General features: G+C 45.8%; 1 protein-coding gene and 1 long non-coding RNA gene across 3 annotated transcripts in view; one reads left to right on the plus strand and one right to left on the minus strand.

Moving 5' to 3' along the window:
* The first annotated feature begins 13,561 nt into the window (after positions 1 to 13,561).
* Positions 13,562 to 17,265, plus strand: LOC125088692 (uncharacterized). The gene is made up of 3 exons (XR_007123756.1): positions 13,562 to 15,104; positions 15,470 to 15,694; positions 17,142 to 17,265. It is a non-coding gene; the product is annotated as an uncharacterized LOC125088692 (long non-coding RNA).
* The window catches only part of BCO1 (beta-carotene oxygenase 1), a 35,649-nt gene continuing 33,662 nt past the window's right edge, over positions 16,726 to 18,712 (minus strand). For both annotated transcript variants that reach the window (XM_047709983.1, XM_047709982.1), the window contains one exon: positions 16,726 to 17,513. In XM_047709983.1, coding sequence (XP_047565939.1) covers positions 17,284 to 17,513 — 230 coding nt within the window. In that variant the 3' untranslated portion in view covers positions 16,726 to 17,283. The remainder of the gene's footprint in view (positions 17,514 to 18,712) is intronic.

The following is an 18,712-nucleotide window of genomic DNA, read 5'->3' on the forward strand; positions in this document are numbered from 1 at the left end:
TCTCTCATGCTTTCTCTCCCCCTCCGATTTCCCCCATCTTACTTCTCCTTTCCATCACCCCATGTCCTCCATGTTATTCCTTATGCTCCACAAATAAGTGGAACCATATGATAACTGTCTTTCTCTGCTTGACTTATTTCACTCAGCATAATCTCCAGGCCTGTCCACATTGATACATAAGTTGGGTATTCATCCTTTCTGTTGGAGGCATAATACTCCATAGTATATATGGACCACATCTTCTTTATCCATTACTTCAGATGGTTTCTATGATTCCCCCACCAAACACCAAGCAACAGCCTGCTAACAGCTCCAAGTGAATATCTAATGGGCATCTGCAATTCAACATGTCAGAAATTAACCTCCTGGTTTACCCCTTAAACCTAATCATTCCCCAAATCAGTGGCAGCATCATTCATTTAAGGACTGAAGGACAGAAACTTAGGGACATCCTCAACCTGTCTCTCATACTGTTCTCACCAGCAAACCCTGTAGCTCTTCCTGCAGACAGTCTCCTGAATCCAGCTTCAACTTAAAACCTCTGCCAGTACCATCCTGATACAGTCGCTAATTAACTCCCCCTAGACTCCAGCAGTGGCCTCCTGGTCGCTCTCCTTGCTTATTGTCTTGATCCCTTGTGAGTTCTTTCTCCCGGTAGGCCAACAGATCAAGTTGCTTCCCAATGCAAAACCTTCCAATGGCTTCCCTGTGGCTTACAAAGACCTTTTATTTTCCTTGGTGTGTACTAACTAAACTGGCCTTTTTGCTCTTCTCTGACCATGTATGCCCACCTCAGGACCTTTGCACTGGCTGATTTCTGATCCTGGAATTCTCTTTCGCCATGTTCTCATAGCTTGCTCTTTTGTTCTACTTAGATCAAAGCTTAAACATCAACCCCTCAGAAAGGCCTCCACTTGCCAAGATGCCCTTCAACAGATGAACAGATAAAGAAGATGTGGTCCATATATACAATGGAATATTACTCAGCCATCAGAAAGGATGAATACCCAACATTTGCATCAACATGGATGGAACTGGAGGAGATTATGCTAAGTGAAATAAGTCAAGCAGAGAAAGAGATAGTTATCATATGGTTTCACTTCTTGTGGAACATAAGGAATAGCATGGAGGACATTAGGAGAAGGAAGGGAAAAATGAAAGCGGGGAAATCGGAGAAAGGAACTATGAGAGACTATGGACTCTGGGAATCAAACTTAGGGTTTTAAAGGGGAGGGGGTGGGGGGATGGGTGAGCCCAGTGACGGGTAGTAAGGAGGAGCACTGGGTGTTATACGCAAACAATGAATCATGGAACACTACATCAAAAACTAATGGACTGTATGGTGACTAATATAACATAATAAAAAAAATTAAAAAAAAAAAGATTAGGGGGCACCTGGGTGGCTCGGTGGGTTGGGGCTCTGTCTTTGGCTCAGGTCATGGTCTCAGGGTCCTGGGATCGAGCCCCGCATCGGGCTCTTTGCTCGGCGGGGAGCCTGCTTCCCCCTCTCTCTCTGCCTGCCTCTCTGTGTACTTGTGATCTCTTTCTCTGTCAAATAAATAAATACAATCTTAAAAAAAAAAGATTAGAAAAATACACATACAAAAAAAAGAAAGGCTTTCACCTAACTTCATTTTTCCTCACTGCATTCAATCACTGCCTGGAATTACATGTTTATTTATAAATTGTGTGTCTCCTCTGACTTTAATACTGGTTTCATGAGGCCTGGCAGAAACTTCCTATTTTACTCATCACTGTATCCTTAACCTCTAAAGCAATGCATGGAATATAATATGTGTGTAATAAATATATACTTATCAAAAGAAAGAAACAGAAGAGAGGAAGGTGGGGAGAGCTGGAAGTTTCCTGAATGTTTTCATCCCTTTCTGCCTAACCTGACATTGCATGAAGGAAGACAAATTAGGAAGAGTGACTTGAAGTACATGAAATGAAACTCCCAGATTGCAAGAAGTCACAGTATAACAGCTCTTGGGATAGGTTGCCCCCAAAATCTACTTTCAAACCAAGTTCAGTGCAAGAAACTTTACTTTCTCCCTTCAAGCCACACCCTTTTGCACACTGTACCCTTTAAATTTAGTTTGGGGATTATATGCTTATATACCTGAAAGCATTAAAAAAATACTCCATTTCTGCTCTTTTCCTAGGATTCTGTCAGTACACCGCTGGGTGGACAATGAGCTGGTCATTCCTGCAGAATTTGTATCACGTAAGTAATCTGTCTGCTCCTCAGACCTGTTCAAATGTCTGAAGTCACTTGAAATCCTTTCATTCACTGGCTTTCCTACCTGCCTGCCCTAGGTCTCTTTCTCTGACCCTTGGAAGCCCCGGGGAAGTTACTGCACTCTGTAAACTTGGGGTAACCAGAGTAACTTCACAGAGTGGCCAGAATGATTAAAGGAGATGACTCCTGTGAAGCGCCAGCAGCAGGGCCTGGCCTATAGTAGATGCTCAGTAAATACTTAGTGTTATGTCAGTCATTGCTTTTAACACCAATGTTCATTCTGGTTTTCAGTGGTGTCCTTTCCAGCTCAGGAATGATGAGCTGCTGCTGCTTTTTTTTTTTTTTAATATTTGATTTAATTATTTAGAGAAAGCATGAGTGAAAGAAGGACAGAGGGAGAGAGAATCCCAAGCAGACTCCACACACAGCACAGAGTCCAATGCAGGGCTCAGTCTCACAGCCCTAAGATCATGACCTGAGTTGAAATCAAGAGCCAGATGCTCGACTGACTGAGCCAGCAAGGAGCCCCAGGAATGATTAGCTCCTAGTTGACTTCCATGCCAGAATCTAGTCTCTTCCCCTCCCGCCAGGTCCCCAGTAGGTCTGGGCTGACGACCTCTCTGAGGGTTTCTTCCTGGTGCTGGGCTCTAGGTGGCCATACTCTGTTTTCTGACTCCCTCTAACACTCCCTTTTCCTGCTCCAGCTCTTGAAACACCCCATTCTAGTCCTTTGATTTCATGCTACGTGCCTTTAATTTTATTGTTTTAACATTTGAATTCATTCTTAACTTTTCGTGAAATGTGTCAGACCTCTTCTTCAGCAAGTTTTGAAATGAACACTATATTTATTAGCTATCAAAACATCTTTATTGAGGTATAACATACAGTAGAGTGCACTAATCTTGTGTATGGCTCCGTGAATTGTTCGTATGAGCACCCCTGTGGAATCACGAGCCGGATCAAGATAAAGAACATTTCCAGTAACCCAGAGGCTCCCACAGACCCATGTCCAGGCAGTATCTCCCAGAGGGACCCACTGTCTGACTTCTGTCACTATCTATTGGTTTTTCCTGTTCTTGAATCTTTGTGTCCAGCATTTTTCACTCTACAGTGTCTTTGAAATTCTTCCATTTGGTTGCTTGTAGCCATAGTCGGTTTTTACGTGAATGTGACTATACCGTTATTGACTGTGCCCCTCTACGGTTATCCCTTTCCCTGCTGATGGTTGTTTGGACTGTTTCCAGTTTGGGGCTGTTGGAACAGAGCTGTTATGAACAAGTCTTTGGGTGGGCTGTTGGCACTTTTTTCTTGCATTGATGTGCCCAAGAGTTGAACTGTTGGGTCCTAGGGTGGGAATATGTTTAGCATCAGCCAACGGCCGGAAAGTTTTCCAAAGTGGTTGTACCAAATTCTGCTCTCAAGGGTCATGCATGAGAGTTCCAGTTGCTCTGAATCCTTCTGTAATTGGTGGTGTTGGTCTTTTAATCATACCCATTCTGGTGGATGTGTGGTGGTATATGAACATATGTTTGTAGTTTTTTTGTTTGTTTGTTTTTTTAAAGATTTTATTTATTTATTTGACAGAGAGAGATCACAAGTAGGCAGAGAGGCAGACAGAGAGAGGAGGAAGCAGGCTCCCTGCTGAGCAGAGAGCCCAATGCGGGGCTCAATCCAGGACCCTGGGATCATGACCTGAGCCAAAGGCAGAGGCTTTTAACCCACTGAGCCACCCAGGCACCCCCATATGTATGTGTTTTAATCTATGTATATATGTGTTTATGTGTGAATGTATTTATGGAGTGCATGTGTGTGTATATATTAAATACATGTATTTAAGTGCTTGTTTGAGTTGTCCCTCATTTTTAAAAACTGGTTCTTCAAAGCGATATTTAGGAGTTCTTTATCATATACATGGGAACACACATTTCTTCTCTCTATCTGGGGCTTCCCTTTCACTCTCCAGATAGCATCTTTGATGAACAGACATTCTTAATTTTATTGAAGTTCAGTTTTAATGGAGTTTATTACTCTTTCCTTTTAAGGCTAGTGCTTCTCATGTCCTGTTTGAAAATCTTGGCCCCCACGATGCTGTTTTCTTATGCTTTCTTCTAGGAGTTTTTCTGTTTCGCTTTCACTTTTAGGTTCGTGACCCACCCCAGCTACATTCATTTCCTTAAATCCAGCCCACAACTCCGTTCACTTCGGTTCTCATTTACTCATTCACGCTCGTCATCACTCATTCACCTGATTCTTCAGGCGCCTAGACTTGCCCGCCCTTGCAGGAGAAGAAAAGCAGTTAGAGTTGACATTTAAGGAACTTACTGGCCAGTAGGGGAGAGGGGAGACTTGCACGCACACAATATCTAGAAAGTTGTAATTTAGTTGGAAAATGGGATATGGCCTGATTATTCCAATGGAGTACCCAGAGTCATTTCCTCTTTGAACCTAGCAGGTAGGTGCATTCCGTACGTGCCAGTGACCCTGTCTTCCTCATCCTTCATTGGTCCTTCATTTCTTCCAGGTTAAAATTCCAAATCCCTATGCCTGGTATCTGAGGTGTCCCCCCTTCATCTTCTAGGTCATCCCAAACTCTCTGTGCACACCTACCTGAATTCCCAGACAGAACAATCTGTTCATCCCCCCAGCTGTTTGCAGCTGCCTTTTCCTCCTGCCTGGGCTCCTTCTCTCATGACTGGTGCCTGAGGAACTGCTCACCATTCTAGTATCAGCTCTGTGAAGCCTCTCCTGACTTCTTCCTCTTTCGTTGTTGTGCCTTGAATTCCTGCTCTAGAGTCTGATCGCTGGGTTCAATCCCTTCTTCTTACCACTCTGCTGCCCTGTGCCCCTGGGCCATGTTACTTAAACTGCATCTAAGCCTCACGTGCGCCACTGGAACAGTTGTGGTTCCTGCTACCCACCGTCTTGTGCAGAATAAATGAGTTTATCCAGCTACAATCATTTAGCACAGTATCTGGCCCACAGTAAGCACTCCATAAATGCTTACTTCGAAAATAGTCGCACCCATCCCACTAATGATATTTAACCTGTTAACATACTGGTCTTTTCACTAGACCCGAAGTTTCTTGAAATTGGAAATTACTTCCTCAATTTTTCCATGATTACCTTTTTTTTAGGGTTTCATTTATTTACTTGACACAGAGAGAGAGAGCGCACAAGCAGGGAGCATCGAAGAGGGAGAAGCAGGCTCCTGGCTGAGCAAAGAGCCTGATGTGGGACTCGATCCCAGGGATCATGAGCTGAGCCAAAGGCAGTAGATTAATCAACTGAGCCACCCAGGCGCCCCACAATTGCCACTTCTTGTGCTCACCTATGTTCAGTTCCCTGTGCAGAGAGCTTTTTGTCCATCACCCCAATGAACCTTTACAACAACCTATAAGATAAGAATTAGGATCTCCATGCTGTGGTTTAAAAAACCAAGGCTCAGAGACCTAAAAACCCCATTCTGCATCCCTCCGCTGAGTCATGGAGGAGCCAGGATTTTGACTCCCCGTTTCATTGCCAAGTTTGTGAACCCTTCATCATGTACCCCTGCCTCTCACTGCATGGCCCACACAGACATAGTGAGTTCAGTGACTATCTGATGAATCGATTTCAATCTAATAAGGCCAGAATCTACCCATGTTTGTCAGAAAGGGACATGGCTTTATCTGTGCCACTGAAGTTCAGAATATGGCCCTCAAAGACCAAGCAATCAGAGACTGAGACCCTTCTGGCAGAATAGATAGCATCTAGAGCAGGTTACTGTGCTTTCAACTTTTCCCTCTTGGGAAACACTCGTTTCATCATCAATAATTTGTACTTTGCTACTGCAAGGTGTGTTCTCTAACTGACACAATGCTGCCTTTCCAGAGGAACAGGTTGTCACTTTTCACAAAATTTGTCCTATTTAATGACACTTTTTATTTGGTGTCTAATTACCTACCATTTCTTCTATTGCTGCATTACAGTCCCAAGCTTTTATTTATTTATTTTTTTTTAAAGATTTTATTTATTTATTTGACAGAGAGAGATCACAAGTAGACAGAGAGGAAGGCAGAGAGAGAGAGAGGGAAGCAGGCTTCCTGCTGAGCAGAGAGCCCGATGTGGGACTCGATCCCAGGACCCTGAGATCATGACCTGAGCCGAAGGCAGCGGCTTAACCCACTGAGCCACCCAGGCGCCCAGTCCCAAGCTTTTAAAATGTGGTGCCAAGAGTCTCGGGAAGATCCTTTCCAGGCAGATTCTGGAAGTCTGGTCTCTCCAGCTCAGTTGTAAATGTCTTGAGAGCAGTGATCTGTCTGACTCTCCCACGGCACCTGAACTTGGTTAGGCAGGCATGCGATAGGTATTTGCCAAATTCATGATCTGTGTGTTTGTTTCATGTTGGATGCTGGACTTGGTCTAAGGAGGGAGAAAGGAAGAATCCGATTCAGCTCTTGCCTTCCAGGAACTTCTAGTCCAATGCAGGAGATAAGTCTCGAAAATAACCAACATCTGACATGGAAAATGGTGTTTGGGGTACAGATTGTAGCAGAGCTACTCGGAGTGGCGGGGGCCCTTTCCCAGAACATTCGTTGGACTTAAAGATTGCTGGGAAACTCTTTGATATTCAGACGAGCATGAGCATAATATAGAGTGCACTATAACATGCACATGCATTGTAAGGTAAAACACAGATTTCAAGGTGCTGTCTTTGGTAGACCTGTCCTCCCGCCTTCCTTCTGGGAGGTAGCTCCCCTCCCTTCTGCCCTCAGGAGTGTTTTGGTGGGTGATGCTGGTGAACGTTGCCATTGTAGCAGTCAGAAGTAGGTTTTCAATTAGGTTCTGCTCTTTCTAGGTTTTGAGTGAGTAACCTGAGTTCTCTGAGCCTCAGTTTATTCCTGATGGATGGATGGCTGGCTGGCGGCATAAGAAACAATCCAGTCCATTGCCACATAACAAAATAAGGCACATTATTTTCTTTGTTATTAATATTTCATGACTCTACAGCATTTTGTACCCTTGAAGAATTTTCATATTCACACAACAACAACAACAACAACAACAAATCAAAGAAAGTAGAACAATCCCAATTCTACCATGAGAACAACTGGGGCCTCAAGAAATGCCCAGAGTCTTGTGAGAATTGAGACTGGTCAACTTGAGATTTGGACCAATGCCGGGTTCAGCATCTTTAACACAATAGCTTGAAGCCGTGTTAGGGTTTGGAGTGATGAGAAGGGGGCATGCCTTACCTCCCTGAGCTGTGCACAGCCTGTTAGTTTGAGCTATCTGTCCTGAGTCACAGACTCACAGAAACCTCACAGCTGGGGAAGTGCAGAAGTTCTCCAGTTTTCCTGTTGAGAAGTTGACTCAAGCAATGCACTCTATTCTCCTTAAGAGCATACACCTACACAAGAGTTCACGTGCAGTTTTAGGAAGCTCATGGGCACCCTGAAGCCCTTGCACCATGCCCCCTCAGGTGCTTAAGACCCCTCTACAGCCAACCTCTTACACCTGACCAACTGCAGAAACCACAAACTCATTAACTCCAGATAGACTAGTTAGAAACAGTATTACTCAGCATAACAAACCCCAGCGGCTTCAGGTAGGGATCACTTACCCTCCCATCTCTGCATCATCTGAGTTCTCAAAACTTTATCCTTCAGTAAGTTTCCAAGCCAAATCATCCATTGCCCTCCCAGACTTTCGCAAGTCTTGGTAGAGATAAGAATTGAGGTTATGTGTATTTTAGAGATCAAAATTGCCAGTGTTGTTAATGAAACGGGGTGGAGGCCGTGAACGGGCTAATACATAGGTTGCCTAGAATCGATTGGCCTCACCACAGGCAATGCCTTCGTTGTTATGAAAGCCTCGATTGAGCACAGAAGATAAAGAACCAGACTCACAGCTGAGAGAAACTTGATGAGGCCAAGCAGGTCCCGTGTTCATTCAACATTCATGTACTGAGCACTAGCTATTTGCCCAGCACTGCTCCAGACCCCTAGGAGACATGTGAGACTAAAACAGAAAAGTCCTTGCCCCAGAAGTAATCCTCGAGTCTCCATTCGGGTGAGGAAAATGGACAAATACCAAAGCCATGACAAACAAGTACATTTTGTAGTGCTAGGAAGCCATAAGTCCTGTGGGGAAAATGAAATTAAAGGGATAAGGGGATCAGGAGTGTGTGCAATGGCAGAGTTAAGCTGCAGTGTTAAACTGGGGTCAGGAAATCCACACCAAAGGTGAGAGTTGAGCGGGACCTGGAGGCGAGGAGGCCATGTGTGCTGCTGTGCTCATTGCTGTAAGGGCCAAGCCAGGGCGATGCTTGGGGTAGGCTGGATAATGGCCCCCAAAGATATCCAAATCCTAATTCCCGGAGCCTCCGAATGTAACCTAGATGCCAAAGGGACTTTGCAGATGGTGTGAAGTTAAGGATTTTAGATAGGAAGGGTATTGTCAGTGATCTGGTATGCCCTAAATATAATTAAAAGGGTCCTAATAAGAGGGAGGTGGGCGATCTTGACTGCAGAGGAGGAAAGTGTTGGGATGCTGAAGCAGGGGCATCATGGGATAGGTTGGGTGAGACCCAGAGCCCGGGGATAAGGAAGCAGGAAGAGGCAAGGAAACAGACCCTTCTCTGCAGCCCTCAGAGGGAGGCTGCCCTTCTGCATCTTCATTTTAGTCCTGTGAGACTCATTTTGGACTTCTGACCTCCAGAACTGGAAGAATAAACCTGGGTTGCTTACACTGCCATGTCTGTGGTGATTTGTTCCAGCAGCCACAGAAGACAACCTAGTGCTATTTCAGACAAGGGTAGGGTAATGGACCAAACTGACGAAAATCCCTGCTGTGTGGCCTTCCTGTTTGTGACCACACATCCTTGTGCCGGGTGCTGGCCTGTGCCCTTGGTATGTAGTATCCCCTTTAGCTGTCACATCAACTCCAGGAGATGGCTGGTATTCGAACTGAAACCAGGTAACTCAGAGACCTGCTCTCTCCCGAGGCAACCGTGTTCTGCCTGTGCCCGATGAGTCTGTTTGTTGTGCGATGGCTATTTGGGGTGTGGCAATGATCTGCTAATGTCATTTATGATGCCACTGGCCAGTGGGGTGGACTGGACCACTCTGGGTGCCACAGAGGCTGACCTTTCCTCTTTCGCCAAAGCAGAAAGAAGGCTGTGCTCAGAGAGAGCAAGACCAGCCTTCATTGAGGGCTTGTAAGTGGCATCCTCTGCCTGAACTGCCCACATAACCTCAGCTCACTCAGATTAGGACTGAGACTTTAGGAACACTGATTTATTTAATACTCATGGTAGCCCTGTGAAGTACATTCTGTTACTGTCCTCATTCTACAGAGGAGGAAACAGAGGCACAGAGAAGTTAAATGACTGATCTGCTTTGTCCCAGGCAAAGCCCTGTCCTAAGCCCCAAAGGTGGAGAAGTGAGTAAGATTCAGGCAATAAAAGTAGTGGTTAAGAAGTTGGACTTTGGAGTCTCAGGAGCCATCTATGTGATCTTGGGCAAGTCACTAAACTGTTCTGAGACTCAGTTTTATCATCCATCCAATGGGAATGGTACCGGGATCTCCCTCAGGGCATCCTGAGGATTGTGTGGGAACCAGAACATAAAGGGCTAAGCACAGTGCCTGGAGAGCATCAGTTGTCAATACATGTCAGCTGGTGTTACACTGTTGTCGGAGTAAGAAAGCTCAGCTCCTGCCCTTACCAGAAAAGATCTGCAGATGAGGAACATATCACTGTTTCTCCCATGTTCATTCCCACATTAATTTAACAAACCCCGAACTAGGCTAAGGTCTCTAGCCTGCTCAACCCAATGGCAGACTGAAGACAAAAATCAGGGAACTCATGCTTTTCACTAGCCCCAAAGCCACCACCAGCTATCCTTCCACCTGGGATAGGCTAGGATCTCTAGGAAGACTAGTCACCCACAGCCTTCCTGGAACACAGTGGATGTACTCAAAGAAAGAAAATACTAGAAAATCCCGCCAGAGCTTGTGAGTTCAAATTAAGCACACATATGCTGGACTTACCTGGAACTTTGCCAGGACCCAGTGATGAAGATGGAGGAAGAGAAGAAGCCATCACCAAGGAGCCATACACTACCGACTGGGCCTTCCATCTTGGTTTCCTTGTTTCTGAACCAAGGCCTTGCTGGGATCAGCCAAGAGCTGCCTACCATTTCTTCTTGCTGTTTAAGGAAACATCTAGGAAATGATAGAGGAAAAGGTGATACATTTTTTTTCCTACCTGGAAGATTTATCAACCCTAGAAAGTGACTTTTCTGCTGGGACAACTGGATATACATATGCAAGAGTCAAGTAGGACCCCAACCTCACACTGTAAGCGAAGGTGAACTCAAAATGCGTCATGGACCTAAATGTAAGTGCTAAAACCATAAAACTCGTAGAAGCAAACGTAGGAGATCTTTGGGACCATAGATTAGGTAATGGTTTCTGGGATAGGACACCGAAAGTAGAAGAAACTTAAAAGTTGCATAAATTGGACTTCATCAAAATTTTAAAACTTTTGTACTTCAAAGGGCGCCATCAAGACAATAAAGACTACACACAAAATGGGAGAAAATATTGCAAATCGTACATTTGATCAGGGATTTACATCTATAATATATAAAGATCCCTTAACAACTCAACAATGAAGAGACAGATACCCCAGTTTAAAAGTGACAAAAGAGGGTTGCCTGAGTGCCTCAATTGGTTAAGCATCCGACCCTTGATCTCAGCTCAGGTCTTGATCTCAGGGTTGTGACTTTAAGCCCCATTGGCCTCCATGCTGTACATGGAGCCTATTTTTTTTTTAAGTGCCAAAAGATTGGAGTAGGTATATCTCCACAAAGAAGACATACTCATGGCCAATAAGCACATGGAAGGATGTTCAGCATCATTAGTTATTAGGGAAATGCAAATCAAAACCACAAGATACCACTCCATTGTATCTAGGATGGCTAAAATAAAAACAGCAGACAATAACATGTCAGGAAGGATGTGGGAAGATGGAAACTCTCATATATTTCTGGTGCAATGCAAAATGGTGCACTTTGAAAAGCAGCTTGGTAGTTCCTCAAAATGTTAAACCCACAGTGATCATGTGACACAGCAGTTTCACTCCTAGGAATATACATAAGAGAAATGAAAACACATGTCCACATGATGTTCATAGCAGCATTATTCACAATAGCCTGAGAGAGGAGACAACCCAGATGTCCATCACCTGATGAACAAAGAGACAAAATGTGCAGTATTCATAAAAGGGAATGTTATTTGGCCACAAAAAGAATGAAGTGTCGACTCGTGCAACAACTTAACAAACCTTGAAAATATTATGCTACGTGAAAGAAGGCAGTCACAGAAACCCTGTACCTTGTGTGATTCAATTTATATGAACTGTCCAGAACAGATAAATCCACGGAGATAGAAAGCAGATTTGTGGTTTTCTAGAATTGGGGGGGTGAGGCACAGAGGAGGAGAGATTGCTCACAGGGACAGGTTTTCTTTTGGGGGTGATGAGAATGCTCTAGTGATTGTTACACAGCACTGAGCATACTAAACAGCATTGAACTGTATACTTTATATGAGTGAATTTTATGGTGTGTGAATTAGATCTCAAAAAAATATTATTAGGGTGCCCAGGTGGCTCAGTCAGTTAAGCGTCCACCTCTTGGTTTGGGCTCAGGTCATGATCTCAAGGTCACTGGATTGAGCCCTGCATCGGGCTCTGTGCGGAGGAGTGTGGAGTCTGCTGGGGAGTCACACTCCTGATCCCTCTGACCCTCCCCACTTCTTTCTAAATAAATAAATGAAATCTTTAAAAATAGAATAAAAAGAGGGGCGCCTGGGTGGCTCAGTGGGTTAAAGCCTCTGCCTTTGGCTCAGGTCATGATCCCAGAATCCTGGGATCGAGTCCCATATCGGGCTCTCTGCTCAGCGGGGAGCCTGCTTCCCCCTCTCTCTTTGCCTGCCGCTCTGCCTACTTGTGATCTCTCTGTCAAATAAATAAATAAAATCTTTTAAAAAAATAGAATAAAAAGAATGACTATTAGTCCTTGATTGTCCTTGAAGAGGCCACTGGAGATTTCTTTTGAGCGAGTGTCAATCCCATTTCTTACATGACTACAGATAAATTGGGGATCAGGCTGAAACTTGCCTTTTCTGTCCAGCTTCTTCCCCACAGTTCAGGTTTTCTAAATTTACTAACTTCTCCCCTGATTCCAGGCCTCAGCCCTGGAATCACCACCCATTTCCCCTAGTTCCCTGCTGCCATCCTTCCCTGATCAGCCAGCCCTGGTTTTCAAGGCAGCATTGGGTGTCCCCTGGGGTGTTCCCTTTTCTCACCAGCATTCCACTGAATGGCATTGGTCTGTTTTCCTGGTGCTGTGTCCTTCATGGCACCCTCTGTTCCCCGAGGACAGCTGAGGTGCTGGTTGTGCTCCCCATTAAATGCCAACACAGTTTTGGTTATCACTGAATGGATGAATGAGTGAGTGAGGAGAATATATTCCTGGAAAAGAGCAAGTATCTTCCCAGAATGGAAATATATGGAGGAGGTGGAATAGGGGAAGAAGAGGGAGGGAGGATTTGGATGAAAGTCATATTACCGTGTACCCCCTCTTTTTTCTATTGCCTCCAACCACTTTGACCATGTGGGCCTCTTGGATTTTCTAATGGTTTCTCAGTTTCCTTTGAATCAAACCAAAACCCTAGGCCTTTCAAAGAATACCCAAAACCTTGTTTTTCTTCTCTTTAGCTCAGAAAAACCAAGTTGGGAATCTAGCCAAAGAAAGTCACAATAATAACTGCTTGAATACAGAGCCGGGGGGAGGGATGAGCTCTAGAAATATGTGTGCAGTTACTGATCTGGCATTACCTATAATAGTAAAAAATTTGGAAACAACCTAAATGTCCAGCAGTAGGATAGTGTACATCATGTCATGTCCCAAAGATGAAGTAACATGCTCCCTTTAGAAGAATTTAGTACTTTGAGAAAATACCTGCATTATATGTTCCGTGAAAGGAACAGGTTATAAACTGGTGGCTAGGTTATAAACCAATTGCTACTATATACGCTGTGCACAAAAACATTTTATTTTTTTTTTTATTTTTTAATTTTTTTTTTTAAGATTTTATTTATTTGACAGACAGAGATCACAGGTAGACAGAGAGGCAGGCAGAGAGAGAGAGGGAAGCAGGCTCCCCGCTGAGCAGAGAGCCTGATGTGGGACTCGATCCCAGGACCCTGAGATCATGACCTGAGCCGAAGGCAGCGGCTTAACCCACTGAGCCACCCAGGCGCCCCGCAAAAACATTTTAAATACTGAAGGAAAACCACACTAGAATGATTTCAGGGGTTTTCTCTTGATAGTGGGACTATGGGTGTCTTTCTCATTTCTTTTTTAATGCAACCAGGTGCTCTACGATGAACATATATGATTTTTATAATCAGACACACGCGCGCACACACACACACACACACACACACACGTGCGCGTGCAAAATTTGCCGAATTCTCACACTCTTTCAACTGCTCTTTCTCGGGGAAATCACTCTCCACCTGCTTTGTTCAGTCAACCCACAACCGTCCCCAAATCCTTTTCCTGAGCTCCACTATCAGCCTGTAAGGACCAGCACTTTGCCAGGTGCTCCCTCCACACACTCAGGCAGCTCCTGAAGGCACACTCTTCTGGGAAGCCTTCCCTGATCACCAGGAGGGAAGAAGGCTGGCTCGTCCCTACCCTGCCCAGCACAGCGCTTCCACAGCTCTCTTTGCTCACCTGGTCCACGAACATCCCCAGCCTCTCTGCTGGGGCGTGACCTCAAGGGACTGTTTCCTGACGTGACCCAGCAGCTTTTGCCGCTGGCTGCGTGTGTGTATGTGTGTGTTTGTGTTTGTGTGTCTGCACCTGGTGGCCAGGCCAAACACCTAGAAGGAAGTTGAGCTGTAGAGGCCACAGGTCTCATTCCTGTTGTTGAGGAAGCTGGTAATGACTCTTCTGTCTGCGTGTCCTGATTTGCCATGGCAAAGACTTCTCTTGGCCATTTAAAAGCCACCCAAACAGTCTTTAAACAACTTAAGAAGTGATCAAAGGTGTTTGTTCTTAGCCTGGACCAGCAACCTTCTTAATGGAGTCAGCCTGACGCTCCGTAACTTTGGGAGGAAGTGTTGTGAACCAGTAACGCGGAAGTAGCTGGAAAGCACTTAGATGTTTAGTGAGTTGATCTGTCCAAGTACACATCCAGCTTATTCCTGAACTGGAATCGAATTAGAAAAACCTTTGGAGGAACAAGTTAGTGGGTCAGCAAACATTTGAGGGCTCACCGAGTACCTGACACTTCTCAAAGCACTTGTGAAATGCTGTGGCTTTATCAAAGCAATAAACAAATCTGAGTGATTGATTGTTCCTGTAGAACTTCCTGGTCACGTATTACACCCACACGAAGCATAACAAGGAAGGCTCGGAGGGGAAGACACGCTGTCTTGAGGTGCCTGAGAAAGCGCATGCGTCTTAGCTCCTGCGGCCTTTTGAGCTAATTACCCTGGCCTGTGTGTAATGAAACAGGATGGCGTTAAGGATCTAGATAAATTGGGCATCCTGTCATCGACCTTTGGTGTTTTTGAAACTGAGAAAAAAAGATTTGGTGTGCCAGCCTTCCTCATCAGTCTGGTATCTCACCTGTCATCTCAAACGAGGCAAACAAACCACGGACATATTTTTCTTCTGCGCAGAACTGCACCCTTTTTCGTGAGTAGGTCTGGATCTGTTTGGCAATCAGAATTGAAGAGAATGGGGGTGGGGGAAGCACTTCTTAGTTCCACCCTCTTCTAAAATATCTGAAGAATAATAAGTAGGTGAGTGTCACATCTGTCGCCTCTTTTCCACTCCTGCTCGGTGAATGCAGACCTCAGTCACATTTTTCTTAGACCACCATAGCTGGCATTTCCTCCCAGTAGATCTCATGAAGGCTGGAGGTGCTAGGATCCCCAAAGGAAGCAGAGATGGTCTTCCTTCTGCCATTTCCAGGGGTCAGGTTTTTGTTTAATGTGCTGTAGAAGCCAAGGGTGAAATGGAAATGCTGGGACAGGAGAGGGGGTTTGAGGAACTGACAGGGAAAGGGAGAGAAGAGGGATCAGGGATGGCAGGGAGAGGAACCTGCACGGGGTGTCTTGGCTGCTGTCATTGGGTTCCCTGTGAATTGTCTTCCTTGTCGTCCCAGGAGATCATTAGGAAAATAGCCATTTCTTGTTGGTACACTATCAACCAACAACCAGTTTGTTGAAGGAATCCACTCATGCATTCACTCAACAAATATTTATTGTGAGGATAAATGTGCAGCAGGCAGTGTTCTAGGTGCGGAGGATACAGAAGTGAACAAAACCACCCAACACAGAGCATGGATGAATCTCCAAGCAGTTCTGCTGGGAAAGGTCAATCCTCAAAGGTGATTCCATTTATATAACAGCTTTGATAAAATTGCACAGAGCTAAATACACATAGCAATGAGTACCAGATGAGAGATCTGAGTAAGAGATCTGAAAAGATCTGTGGACTGAATCAGTGTCCGGGTCGTCCTGCTGTACTATAATGCTGCAGCATTTTCCAGGAAAACCTGGTAAAGTCCTTGCAGGATCTCTTTTGTATTGTTTCTTAGAACTGCACATGAATCTACAATTAGGCCAATAAAAATGTCCAACCCCCCCGCCCAAACAAAACCCAACCCCCAGACCAGATGGAGCCTACATGTGAGTCGAGCTAAGTATGGCTTCATGGTGGCCAGAGGGCAAAAGCTAAGACTACCCTTGAGAGGGCTGCCTCCTCTGGGGTACTCCATGCAGTGTCGCCGGAGATTCCTTCCTGCCCTCAAAACATGTCCCTGAATCCACACCAGTGACCGAATGAAATTCAGACTTACGGCAGGAGGCAGGTGCAGAATAAGGGTGGGCTCCCAGCTCCCCCAACCCTATGACATAGGCAAGTTGGAATTATCCAGCCTGCGTTTGGGTGTCTAAACCAGGCACCCACTAGACTACAAAGGTGAGACTCGACTATCCGTGGAGCTCTCAGTGCTCACTTGGGATGCTTCTGGGCTTGTTCCCAGCTTCCACCGTCGCTACCACCACCTCTGTGCAGACACCTAGCCCGTCCTGGCAGCGCATTCAGCTTGGGGAACCTCCTTTCCCATACAGACAGTGGGATGGCTCACTGCCCTCGTTCTCAGCCTTAGGCAAGAAATCCTCATGCCAGCCCAGGCCTGGGCCTCAATCCTGGATTCTAGCCCCCGGCCATGGCAAGTTGGGTGAGTGTCCAGCCCCTCACCCTTGTCCTGCAGAGGGGATGCCCACAGCAGTCTGCCGTCCCAGCGGGTGTACAGTGGGGCGTCTAGCGGGCTACAGACTGTCCAGCTCCTCTTTTTTATTGCCTTAGAAGAACTTCAGAAGAAAGAAGCCATGGAAAAATTAAATAAGGTTGGAACATACTTTAAAGTTTTTATTATTTTAAATTATGCCATGCCTTGCGTGGAATGACCCCAAAGCAATATGCCTTCCTGGCCACATAATTTACTAAAGTCACGGTGGAGAAAGCTACAGCTCCTAGACCCACAAGCTAGTCTACTGGAAAGAGGGCGAGAAGGGGTGGCAGGAAGGAGCAGTGATGAATGTTTACTTCTCTCTCCTCTGAGATGTCAGCAGTTGCTCATTCTAAGAAGGTTGACTGTGTGACTTAGTACAGTTTCTAGTCACTGTCATTGTCATAATGAAAAAGGCTTTCTTAGAAGGGCTTGAGCTAATCAATAAATATTTATCCACTTTCAAACAAGGTCTTTATGGCCAAAATAAGTGGAAAGAAAAGATACTAACAAGCACTATTTCCACACCTTTGTCTCAAAGCAACCACAGAAAGAAGAAGTGCAAACGAAATGAAGGACCTCCCCTTCCCCCAGAGAGGAAGCCAGCCCGCAGTCCTGCAGGAGCCTGCCGGTGGAGCCCTTCTGCCCAGGGCCCAGGGCCCAGGGCCCTGGCCCCACCCCAGTCAGGCCTGCGGGGCCACGAAGCTGTCTGGAGCCCTGTCCCACTCTTCCTGGGAAAGGGCCGGCTTCCTCGCGTCCCAGTCTGTGTCCGGGATAAATAACCCATGGAGGTCCAGATGCATCTCTACATCGATGGATGCACGAGCCAATTCTGTAAAACTTTTGGCATCCAGAATAAGCAGAAAAGGCAGCTTTTGGGGATCGGTAGAGACGATGGCTGATAGGATAATCCCTTTGGGGAAACAAAAAGAGACACTTGGTAAAAATGCAGACTTAAATCTCCTCCAGCTGGAGGGGCAAGTTCCTCAGCTGTATCTCCCTGGTCAGGGAAGTAGGAATCAGAAGACCTGGTTCCAGCCCTGCCGGGGCCAGTCCCTTTACCTCTTTGAGCCTTAGTCCATTCATCTGCAGAGTAAGGCGAATCCTCCCTGCCCTCCCCGGTTGCTGAGAGAACCTCTTGCATGGTGAGTAATGAGCGCGTTCTGTAAAGTACTGCCTGCATTGGAGGATGGCTATTTGCCTATGACTTAGAAAGTCTCATTATGGAGAATCAGTTTTGTGCTGCATTGGACTAACATATGACACTTGGCTAAACTCAGACGAGCCGCACTCAACGACATTTGAATAAGCCCAGCCCACTGTATGCACATGCAGCACGCTAGCAGCCTCAGCCTTTCCCTCCGTAAAATGGACATATTCCAAGTACTCGCTCTCAAGGGACAGAGGATTAAATGAAATAATGCCCCTAAACTTCCAGCAGCTACTCGTGATTCCTCCCAAAGCCTCCTGGGTCTCAGGGTGGTTGAGCCTAGTTGAAGTCAGATGGGCTTGGATTAAAATCCTAATTCTATAGGCACTGGGTATGTGGCCTTAGGGAAGTTGCATTCCCTCAGCCTCTGCTTTGGGGAAATGAAGACATTGCTACTCCCTGCCCACAAGAGAATGGAGGGAAGCCCTGGGCCGGCCCAGTGGGAGGCTAGCTTCAGCAGGAGGTGCTGCCAACAACCTCCCACCTCAGAGATGACAGGACCGTGGGGTCTGCCGCCTGGCGTGCCATGCCATGGGGGTCCAGTAGGAAGACAGGGACAACCAGATACTCCATGAATGGAATTCTCCTGGATTCTGTCCCATGGGTAACTTTTCTTTCAACCTGCAGTCCTTTCACTATGACAAACCGTAACCATGAACAGAACAGTTTTCAGTGTGTTCTATGCGTCCTTCTATCGACATTGAGGGTGGTCTTAGAGACCCCTCAACTTACAGTTGGTGTCAGAAGTGAGGGTGCTTTGAGGGACTCCTTAAACTCACTGTTTTGAATTCAGACAGACCTGGGTTTCAAAGCCTGTTTCCACCAGCTCTGTGACATGGGGGTTGGAGAGGGAGGGTCACACTGCTCCCAGACGATGTCTCTGTTTGAGGAGTGATCACAAG

The sequence above is a fragment of the Lutra lutra genome, chromosome 17 (genome assembly GCF_902655055.1).
Source record: "Lutra lutra chromosome 17, mLutLut1.2, whole genome shotgun sequence".
Taxonomy (NCBI): Eukaryota; Metazoa; Chordata; class Mammalia; order Carnivora; family Mustelidae; genus Lutra; species Lutra lutra.